Source organism: Gymnoscopelus microlampas (genome assembly GCF_963454915.1).
Source record: "Gymnoscopelus microlampas genome assembly, chromosome: 9".
In the NCBI taxonomy this organism is placed as follows: Eukaryota; Metazoa; Chordata; class Actinopteri; order Myctophiformes; family Myctophidae; genus Gymnoscopelus; species Gymnoscopelus microlampas.
In genome coordinates this window covers 24,079,685-24,091,898 of record NC_139946.1, presented here as the reverse complement: position 1 = coordinate 24,091,898, position 12,214 = coordinate 24,079,685, and the positions used below count along the sequence as shown (strand labels likewise).

The window sequence follows — 12,214 nt, the reverse complement described above, 5'->3', positions numbered from 1 at the left end:
TCTGGAGCGAAATGTTACTTTGACCAGACAGAACAACGGGGTTTATGGTGATTTCTGGACGGGCTCCGAGTGTGTTGTATAATTGCCAATTGCTTGTCTTTCCTTGTGAAAAAGTTGAGTTTAGTAGTCTGAGAGATACAGAATTGTAATAATTGTGTAGATAAGGCAACATTTGTTCAATCACAGATAGGTAGCCTTGTAGTTATTTATTTTATACATATATATATATATATATATATATATATATATATATATATATATATATATATATATATACATATATATATATATATATATATATATATATATATATATATACATATATATATATATATATATATATATATATATATATATATATATATATATATATATATATATATGATATATGTATGTATGTATGTATGTATGTATGTATGTATGTATGTATGTATGTATATATATATATATATATATATATATATACACACACACACACACACACACACACACACACACACACACACACACACACACACACACACACACACACACACACACACACACACCATATTTAAAGACCATTGAAACAGTAATGGGAATCATATCTTAACGTTTGAAGTAGGCCTAAAGCATATGTATATGTATTTGTGTGGCCAAATCCTGTAATTTTTTCAATATATATGCGGATACATGCTTTTAGGCCTACTGCTGCCAATATATGGAGTTCAGAGGCTTAAGGTGTGCACTTGCATCCCCTTCCTCTCTCTCTCTCTCTCTCTCTCTCTCTCTCTCTCTCTCTCTCTCTCTCTCTCTCTCTCTCTCTCTCTCTCTCTCTCTTTCTCTCTCTCTCCCTTGATTTCTCCTTCTCTCTAAATGTTGGTGATAGGCCTACTACTTTTTTCTGACTGAACTGGGGTCTCTCCTTATGTTTACCTAGTAGGCTAGTGGAGCTGGGAGTGCGGGTGTCAGGACCCCCCGGAATCCCCCCAGATCTGTCTTCAGAGTGTGGGGTCATGTAAGGGTGAGCCTGCGGTACCTCAGAAGGTTATTCAGGAGTCAAGCCGCACTGAGGCATTCACAGTCTTGAACTGAGGAGCGGGCAGACGCTCCGTCAACGCCGGCCACTGACCACTCAGCGGGCCTTTCGTTGCCCCGTTAATGGGACACGCAACCCCGGCTCCCGTCCTTGTAACAGCGACCCATAAAAAGAGCACAGGAGGATGCTAACCAAGATGAATGGCCTTTTTTCTGGACTCATTCTACACTAATCAGGGCTTTTCATTTGTTAGCCCCCTTCCCCATAAGCCCCATCCACCGCCACCAACCCCATTAGGGCCGGATAACGTATAAATTCATTAAAGTCAAAGAGGGACATTAAAATGATCATTTGTCAGATCTCTCTTTGTGAGTCTACTAATGGCGGCATGGTTTAAGTCATATGATGGTGCAAGACTGAGTTTATTTGGGAGAAAACGTCTTGTTGTCCATTCCAAACATTGGACATTTTTTCAATTATTATGGTCCAAAACCTATTGTGGATCTATATCTGTGTATAGATGTGTTTTTTTTATCAAACAATGGACTAATTTCAGCAATTAGCATAAATATGATTTAAGAATAATAATTGTGTCAGACAGTCATTATGACTTAAAAAAAAAGAAGAAAACCAGGTTGTTGACTGTTGACCACTGTTTTATTTTGCTGCCCAACAGATCCATCCATCACCTCCAGATTCCATCAACCCCCCACCCGGACTCCACACACACACACACACACACACACACACACACACACACACACACACACACACACACACACACACACACACACACACACACACACACACACACACACACACACACACACACACACACACACACACACACACACACACACACACACAGTCAATGAAGCAGCCCTTTGCACTAATCCCTTTGTATTCACAGCACCATTCCCACCAAACAATGTCCTAAATCCTAATCCTAAACCAAACCTAACAAACCTGGGCCACCTGCTAGCACAAGTTGTGCAGCAAAAAAGGCCAATATGAATTTAAGTAACTGTCCCCTCTGAAAAGGTACTTCATATAGGCTACATAATAACATCCATATATACATGCAATCAAAATAACACACGGTGCATGTAACATGAGCATGTGCAGGTGCATGTGTGTGTGCATGCATATTGCACACATACACAAAGAGAAGTTGTGTCTCCTAACGTGCACACAAAGATACACATACATAAATACATACATTACAGAACCTCTCTCATAGCCCCCCTTCTCTCTCTCTCTCTCGGTCTTGTTCTGTCCTTCTCTGCTGCTCTGTCTGTCTCTGTCCCTCACTCTCTCTCTGGCTCCAGAGATGTGTGGTGTGGCGGTGCTGGCGGGTTGTCATGGGAGACGCTTTCTCCATCTGCCTTTGCTCTCATTAGCCCACCTCCATCATCAGGCTTTATCAGAGGGACCCCCACCACCCCCACCCGCCTGGACCCTCTTCACTGTTCTGACAACCCCCGCCTCCTGCTCCATACATAAGCCTGAGATGATAAGTGACCAACCCCTTTGTGGAGGCTTGGATAAGACAATGCCACACAACAGTGGAGAACATCATCCATCTCATAGGTCATCAATCTGGGACACAAAAGATGAAATGTGGCTCCAGCTCCCATTCGGGAACCTTTGCTTATAAGAAGCCCCTCTCATCCACTCCTCTGGCGAATGCATATACTTTCGACAAGAGTTGCTCGACAAAAAGTATGTCTTCAATCTTTTTCGGTTCAAATTTTCATTTTTTGTCGAGTGAATTTCTTGCAAATACATAATTTTTGTTGAGCCACACTTTGTTGAGTGTCGTATGACAAAGTATAAATTACAATAGTCTCTATTTGTCTATTACTCAGACTTTTGTTGTTGTGTGGTCGAACAGGAGAGAAAGTGCATAAGCAAGGGAGTGAAAATATTAGGGAAAAACACTTCAGGCGATAAATAATTGTTTGTGCATGATAGCGGTGATGCACATTTAGAATTAATTTAAGAATCAACTGATGTGCTTAGAAGATTACAATATGCAGTGAAAGGAACTAGTATCATCTGTATGGAGAGTATACAGTAGTTAAGACTATTTAAATGATTACATCTGATCTAATGATGATCCAATTATGTTTATCTGCCAACTGATAGAATTGTCCAGAATGGACAATAGAATGGCAAGAAGATTTTTAAAATGTGTACCTATGGTGGTTTGCATTTCCACTCTCCCAATAATTGGCTCAATATCTATGCCTTCACCCTTTGTCTTACTTCTGCATTGTCATGACTTGAGTCTTTGCTTGTATTACTTGTATCTCTTTATTAAACTATGTTGTCCCAATTAGACTAATATATTACATTAAACAGGCGTCTGTTAAAAGAATAAATGTCCTGAGTTAAAATCAAACAATAATGTAGTACAGTATATAAGCAAAATCATAGAAATGCAAGCGTTACCTCACCTATCATCAACTAGCGTGAATGGATTTTCATTGAACCATAGGGAGCAATCTGAGGACACCATCGGAGAGGTCATGACAACCTGCACGCAAGCCATGTGGCTTGATTGTTTGTGCTATGGACCATTCACAAGCCTGAGTGCAGGAGACACATTATTCCTTGAGATAAAGTATATTCCATAACATGAATTAAAATCATTCGATGATTACACAGTTACACAGCAGGAAGGAGTGGTAATAGTTATAATGGGAGAAAAAAAAACAATCCCCTGATATATGCAAACAAGCCACTCAACCTGCCAGCCAATGGATGTCATTGCATGTTAGTGTAATATTTCCACTGGAGTAATTATACAGTCATTGTGCTTTAAATGCTTGTAATGCTTACCTAATTGTTGAATCCCTATAATAACCTTGCAGTGCGCTGTGTGAACAGAAGCGGATCTAGAAGTAATTGGATTGGGAGGAGTTGCCCCAGGCTGTTTATCTCCCTTCATCTAGGCTTGCCTTTCATGTGCAGGTAAAGTTGTATGATACTATATACAGTCACTAACAGTTAGGTCACAACTCTGGGATACATTTGAGTGAATGTTATTGATAATCAAGGTGATTTAGTGACCTGTCAATGGACATGAATACTGGCAGTCAGGTTTGGTATTTCCTTTGCTTCTTGAGGCCTTGACGTCAGGGTCAGACAAGTACTAATTACATGCAGTCATGATTGATTAATTAGTAGTTATCATTACCCCTTTATCTTTTGACATTTTGGACAATATTGAGCAAAACAAGAGAGATGATCAAAGAGGCTATAATCAATACTGCATCTATATATTGTATATTAAAGAAGAAATGTACGAGTTCCTATGGCGACACAAATGCAACCAAAGCCCTCTAATCCATTTTCCACTGATGTTCTAGTGAAACCATTCTGGCCCCCTTGCAGGTTAATCTGATGTCTCTGTCTGGAGAAGGCTTCACACACAATCAACATGATGAGAGTGGATGATAGGTTCCATCACCATGCCAATGGAATCAGGCAAACTCTCCAGATCACCAGCACAACACAGGAATAAGAGCTCCACACGTCAATGATTTGTTTCTAGTGTTTTGGTCTTCAATGCAAAATCCTGTGTGTTCATTTAAGCCAGAGAGAACACAAATGGAACCAATCCATTTCACCCTTATGGGTCCATTTGGCTCCATCTGTATGCTCTCATAGTTAAATGAACACCCAGATATTTACTGTGCTTTTGACTTTTTGAGGTAAGGTAACTTAGGGTACCCAGTAGGTGGGCAGTTGCACTCTTACATTGTCAGTGAAAAAAATAAATACAAAATAAATGCATGATCAATAACATCATAGCACATCTGAAAAGGCATGCAGGTTGGCAATAAAGTCATTCTTGTCATCTTCTTAAAAGCCTTTGATTGTTATAATTTTTGCTGTGTGATCAGACCATACAGATCATTAATTATGTACTCTTCTAATCTGGGCCTTAACAATGGATCATGAAATAGGATTGCTTACAAAATTCTATAATCAAACTGTCCCTATCCCATCATCCCTGAGACAGACTATAAAGTCATTGGATCAATACAAGTCTGATTAGGCGTATAATGAATGTGGATTAGAGATTGCAGGCAGATGGTTGACCTCTGTTAGTGTTTGTCTTCCTATAAGGAGTTAAGATTGGAACGATTGGGTCATTCTTTCCACAGTTGACCAGAATCCACAAGCGCAATAACAGGTCCACCTCAGGTTAATCTCGCGCCGACCTGAAATGTCCATTAAGCCTGTCGTACACCTGCTACTGAATTTCTAGCGCACCAATGTGACCTAATACCATGCCATTTAAGAATCACAACCAGAGTCTAAGAATACATTCCATGAAAGAGCAGGCTTCTTCTGTTACAGAGCTGCTCATACACTGCGCTGACAACTCATCCTGTCTAGCTGTCTAGCTGATGAAGGCCTATTTGCACAACTATTACATAGGACACTGCATTATGGAATGCCAGCAACTTGACCTACCAGGCGTGTAATGTTTCATGGCAGTATATTTACAGATGTACACACTGTACAGAACTGTATATAGCAAAGGTCTTTTAATCATCGCTAAGATGTTTATGCTTAAATGTATTTTGGTCTGAATTATTCTGAAGGAATAATTTTGAACAGAGAAATTTTGATGAGTGAAGACCCATTTTGTTCGTTTTTTTTTACTCCGTGTTGATTACAAACAGCCTGGACAGTGGCACTAGAGATGTTCCCGATACCGATTCCGATGAACTTGCGTATGGTCGATACAGAGTACCGAGTGGGGTACCGAGTGGGGTCCAGGCACTTTCAGTGTTCCTTGAGGGGGTTCCAAATGGACCCTTACAGGATCTGTAACTCTGTACACTCTCAGAGTTATGGTGGTCCTTGAAATTAAAAAAGTTTGATCGGAATGGCATAGACTGGCATACTCGCCGATATCAGTATCGGCAGCTTCTCCGATACTGGTATCGGTATCAGAACATCTCTATAAGTGGCACTGGACAGGATCTGTAGATCTATATGGCTTATGTTGTTGTCATGTATTGCCCCAAGACGTGAGAGGCACTGTGGGAAATCCCATTCATCTAAAGTGCCATTGTTTGCCACAACTGATTGAACATACGTTCATTGTTTTGAACGTCACCATCCATATTGTACAGGACCACCTACTACACCATACATTCTCAACATGGGGCCTGAGGACCCCCTGGAGTCCTTAAGGGGGTTCCAGGGGCAGGGGGTACGTCTCCAACTAAATGATTGACAGAAGTAATCAAATGGACTCTTAAGGGTCTGTAACTCTGAGACAATGGAACCAAATGGACCCATGAGCTAAACACGAGAGGATTTTACAGTGTGTAGATGTGGTTGTTGGTTCTCAAAGTGGTCCTTGAGGGGGTTCCAGGGGGTCCCCTGCAAAAGTAGTTTACATAGCATCACAATCATTTTAACCACTTTATCCATTTATATGTTGGCTATTCAAAAATAGAAGATTTACAAGCTCACGGCATGTCACTTCATGCCGTACTGCGAGCTTGTACATCTGCTATTTTTTTGACAAATATCGATAATGTTTGGAACATTTTGAATAATTTGCCCAACACCAGTGGTTCTCCAAGTGGATTACAGGGACTCTCTGTGTTCCTCTGGGGGGGTTCTAAATTGACCCTTACAAGTCTGTAACTCTGACAGTGTACAAATGGAACCATGTGTACACTGTCAGAGTTAAGGGGAGACCTTGAAATGTCAACGTTTGAGAACCACTGCCCTACTAGATGGAGAGTGGAGACATGTAGTATGTGCTGCCATCGTGTGGAGTATAGTTGTAAATGTAACATAGCGGTGTTGCATCACGTTCGCCACTTAAGTATATCCCTTGACGGCACCCGTAGATTTACGGTTAACCATACGTGTAACTACAGCGACCTAACTACGACGCAGATGATCGATCAGGAAGTATAGTAGTACATCACAACGACACTTGAGTTTACCCCGAAAACAAAACAGCAGCAAGATGGACTATAGATGCTAACATAGCACTGCGGACAAGGCCATCGCTCTACAAGTTATATGTATCAACATTATTTATCTGTTACTAATGTATTCGAGGGAGAATGTCGTCCGATTTAACAGTAGACATCGAAAATCATCAGCATTCTATGATGAATAATAATATTAGTGACAGACTTGGCATCATGGCCATCGACCAGGATGGAGAGTGGGGTGAGTGTCACTATATTTAGGACTGCACATTTTTAACACGAATATTAATTTCTAATTTATGTGGTGTATGTTGCCGAAAAGCCGAAGATAGCAGATCTACAAGCTGCAACGTGTTGTCAACATAATTAGATGATGTAACCACTCTGACTCTGAATGCAATCGTTCATTAAAATGCTCCTGTAGCCTATGGTTTCTCTGCTTTTTGATTGATTGATTGATTGATTGATTGATTGAATACTTTATAAGACAAATGTAAACAGCACGAGTTACATTAAGACATTTGAGCCAAAAGGATAACACAAAACAGTCCTGGCGGAGACTTGTGGGTCAGTATGTGTTCAATTCATCAACATAGCATAACAAATAATAGCCAAATACAATATCCCTCCCTTTAGTAATGACTTTGAATAATATGCATACTTACAGTGTTGTCCAGTAGGACACCTGCTCCTGCTCCCTGCGTGCTGCCAGTGATGGAGGGCAAACTCCAACACCTGTTCTAGAATTGGCCGCCGGTTGATTCGAACCCACTGTTTCCCCGTCGAGATTTGTTGGACCCCCAAAATATATTTGGCCGCAGACCCCCATCTCAAAATATTTAGTTCCAGGGACCCCCCAGAAGCAAAGATTTGAGTTACAAATGTTCGCTTTAAAAATATAAATATTCAAATATTTGCTCAAATCTTCATGATTTTTCGAAAATAGCAGATCTACATGCTCATCGAGTGCCACGCTATGAGCTTGTAGATCTGCTATTTTTTAATAGCCAAAGTATAAAATAATGGTTTAAGACCTGGCAGGCCGATTCTACAAATGTCTTCTAAATCCCAACAGTTTTCTGAAAAACCTATGTTGATATATATCAGTGGTGTTCAAACTTTTTCATGTCAAGGAAAGTATATGTACTTGGCTGCCGACCCCATCTCAAAATATTGTTCCAGGGACCACCAGAAGCAAAGATTAAAGCAAAAATTAAGTAAAATATGTTCGCTTTAGAAAATATGTATATTCAAAGATTTGCAAAAATCTTCAAGATTTTTTCAAAAATAACAGATGCGCTATGAGCTTGTATATCTGATATTTTTTATAGCCAAAGTATAAGATAATGGTTAAAGTGGTTGAAATCTACAATGACAGATGCTTTCCCGGTTTTAATGGGTTACAACAAGGAAGTTGACATTGAACAGTGGTAGGGCTCGGGGCAAAACACGATGCGATGATGCAACACCAGTCCTATATTGCACTGATCAGAGCAATGGTCACCTAGTTATGGCCATTTGAAATGTTGTAGTGCCCCATATGTGTGCAACCAAGGGGCACACATATTAGCACCAAGGGGCTCCTGGTGGGGCCCCTGGGGGCCACACGTGGCCCCTGATCTGGCTATTCTGATGGCAGACCCTGACCAGTGTTTGTGACAAGTTTGGTGCAGATCCGAGCAACGCTGCGCCTCGCAGTTCCGCATGTTACGTTTGTGACGTCCACCGTCGGTTGACCCTCTAGGCATTTTTTTGTTCAAGGTTTCTTTATTGGTATTTTCTATTTTTACATACAGGTCAATAAAACAAAAGCATTCAAGAAATGTTGTATGTTACCCCTCCCACCCCCCCCCCCCCCAAAGTTCCCGCTCCGAATGAGCCACGACCCTGGTATCTTGTTGTACCATTAACACAAAAGGACAATACAAACAAAAGACACACAATTGCAATGAAAGTTGAAAGAAAATGTAAAACAAAGATGAAAACAAGTCAAAGAAGTCAAGTATACACAGTAGAATATATATAATTAAAAGAAAAATGTAAAATTAAAATGCACAAAAAATAATAATACAAAGACAAATACAAAAACAAAGAGAGAAATACAGTGGGGTCAGTTTTATGGGCCATTAATGTAAGCAGCATTCATCCTCTATATATGTTAAAAAAGGTAGAGTAAAGAGTACACTCCTTTGTGGAGTAGCGAATTTTCTCCAAAGTCAAGTGATGCATACTATCATTAACCCATGATTTGAAAGTTGGTTGGAGTTTTTCTTTCCATTTAAGCAGTATCAGGCGCCTAGCCAAAAGGGATGCAATTGCAAAGGCTATCATATTCTTTTCTTGGCGACTAAGTTGTACAGCTTCTCTTTGACCCTCTAGGCAATTTTAACATAGGATTCTAAATGTTCTTTACTTTATATAATAAGTGATGAGCTGTGTAGGGGGAACCACTCAATCGAGAAGCTGAATTGTTTGTTTGATGTTTGTGAAAACAAAAGAAAGTGTTGGGTTTAACGTGATCTACATGCTTGTCTTTACATAGACATCAGCCTGTTTGATGAGCTGGACTATCTGCCTGATACAGATGAACTCATTCAAGCCCTGGAGCATGCTGGCTATGTAAGTAACCTAACCAATACTGTAACTGCTGGGTACTGGACACTGAACGGTGATGCCCAGTGTAGGGATGGGACGATAATCGTTATTATCGTTTAGCATGGTAAAAAAAGACTCACAATAATTGTTTCGCAGAGATATTAATTAATTTAAAGTGAAATTGTCCTCCGTCATACACTAGGATGAATTAGCTTTTGTTCGAGCTTCAAATCCACTACCACTTAAACCCTCTATACTTGATAAAACGGACCTGTAAAGAGCGCACTTGGTACATTCTTATTTCACTCTCTCGCCAAAAATAGCTGCTCTACAAGCTCACAACGCCTTGTGAGCTTGTAGATGGCCAACGTTCCCCCCTGAATAGGGATGCTGGGGGTTCAAGTCAGAACGCGACAAAAGTGGCATTTTAAGTTTTAAGCATATTTTGATTATTGTGATAATATCGTTATTAATCGCAATTATTTTTGCCACAGTAATCGTGACATGTCATTTTCATATTGTCCCGTCCCTAGCCCAGTGATTCTGATTCAGAGTACTCACTGGGGTGAGAAAAACTGTACCACTTACTATTACAACTCTTTAAATGGTCTACATTACTACCTACCGTATAAACCAAGCTGAGATCGACACATCAGACAATCTGGTGGAGATGCATCTAATGCACTAATGATTATGATTATTAGACCATACCCGGTGAAAGGCGCAGGTGAAAGTAGTTGCAAAGTTGGGGTTAATGCACGTCCTGTCGCGCGGTTTCTCCCCCACGCGCGTCCCGTCGTGGCTCCCCCCCCCCATATATATATATATATATATATATATATATATATATATATATATATATATATATATATATATATATATATATATCAGCACGGAGAATGGCCGAGAACAGACAGTTTATCAGGGATCGAAAGTGAGTGTGTACTGTGTAGTGCAGTGGTTCTCCAACGTTTTTATGTCAAGGACCCCCAAATTGACACTTGTTAGCCCGCGGACCCCCATTTGATAGATATGCCAGGGACCCCCATAAGAGACGTCTTTTTTTACGGCTCTAGCAGTGAATCTTAACCATTTTAATTTCAAGGACCCCCAGTTTGACATGCATTAGGGCTATGGACCCCCATGTAATGGCATTTCTATGTCTTGGACCCCAATTTATATAGTAAAGTCTATGTTTATTTAACTCTGAGAGTGTACAAATGGAACCAAATGGACCCCTTAGAGTCCATTTGGTTCCATTTGTACACTCTCAGAGTGACAGACCCATAAGGGTCCATTTGGTGCCTAATCTATCATTTAGCTGGGGACCCCCTGGAACTCTGGACCCCACTTTGAGAACCAATGGTGTATTCGTGTGTACACACACACGCACATCCCGTCGTGGAGGCACAGAACACAAACACCCGCGCATATAACAGGCGGAGCCGTCCCCCGTCGGGAGCGCGCACAAACACAGACACACACACACACCACGGTACATCCTCCCGTCGCGAACACACACACGGGCGTCGCGTGTGTGTGTATAAAGTACAAATAAAGTACATTGTGACACGTGGCTCCCTAACGTGCATGCGCACGTGCGTGTCCACGCATACACGGCCGCGGACCCAAGTTGCAATTGTGGTGCGATCAGATTCATCTCCCCCCCACCCACACACACAGCACGGAGAATGGCGTACACACACACACACACACACACACACACACACACACACACACACACACACACACACACACACACACACACGCACACACACACACCACGGTACATCCATGCGGCCCGTGGCCTGTCGCGAACACACACGGGCGATCATCTCCCCCCCAGCCCCCAGCCACACACACACACCACGGAGGCACGATGCTACTCCCCCCCCGTCGTCGCAAACACACACACACACACACACACACACACACACACACACACACACACACACACGAAACACAGCAGAGTTTTTGACGCACACACGCTCACTTTTAGATCCAGTCCTATTTTAAAAGTCTGCGTATGGGGGATGCACGTATCCGCGCGCCTCGTGTAGCCGGTGTCTCCCAGTTTGGCTCCAATGGGAAACATGGCCACAGGCTGACTAAATAAGCGATTTAAACGGGTAGTTTCGCTGGCGACCTAAAATATTATGCAGCCGACCAAAACCTTAAACATCTGTGCGGTTTAGAATCTACCATTAGTTTTGGGATACGATGTATACAAAAGGGTAAACAGCGGAGCCTTGGCGGACGTTCGCCCGATCCTGGAAGAGAACGACATAGAACCGTTCTTTATGGAGCTAATGTGCATCGTGTGTGGGGGAAAAAATCTGGAGTGTTGACTTTCCGCAGTAGAGAGTGGGCGGGGTCTATGGTGTAGCGTCGGCGTCGGTGTTGCCATGTCCGCCGATTGTAAGCGCTTTAGGGCCAATGTTGGTGTTATAGGGTTCGTTTGGTTTGGTCTCGTTTTCATAGACCTCGCTGCTTGTTTCTCTCGCGAAACCTGGCAACGACGCATGCGCAGTTTGATCGGAGACCCAAGACCCCATCCACCCACCCACCCACCGTCAGCTTACTAGAATTATAGTAGGATGAATAACTAATGCATCTATGTATT

The 12,214-nt window shown here is 41.7% G+C and overlaps 1 protein-coding gene across 2 annotated transcripts in view; it reads left to right on the top strand.

The window, feature by feature from the left end:
* The first annotated feature begins 6,942 nt into the window (after nt 1-6,942).
* Nucleotides 6,943-12,214, top strand: part of atf6 (activating transcription factor 6) — a 54,191-nt gene continuing 48,919 nt past the window's right edge. For both annotated transcript variants that reach the window (XM_084065779.1, XM_084065778.1), the window contains exons 1-2: nt 6,943-7,237; nt 9,539-9,615. In XM_084065779.1, the coding sequence (XP_083921905.1) occupies nt 7,129-7,237; nt 9,539-9,615 (186 nt within the window). In that variant the 5' untranslated portion in view covers nt 6,943-7,128. The remainder of the gene's footprint in view (nt 7,238-9,538; nt 9,616-12,214) is intronic.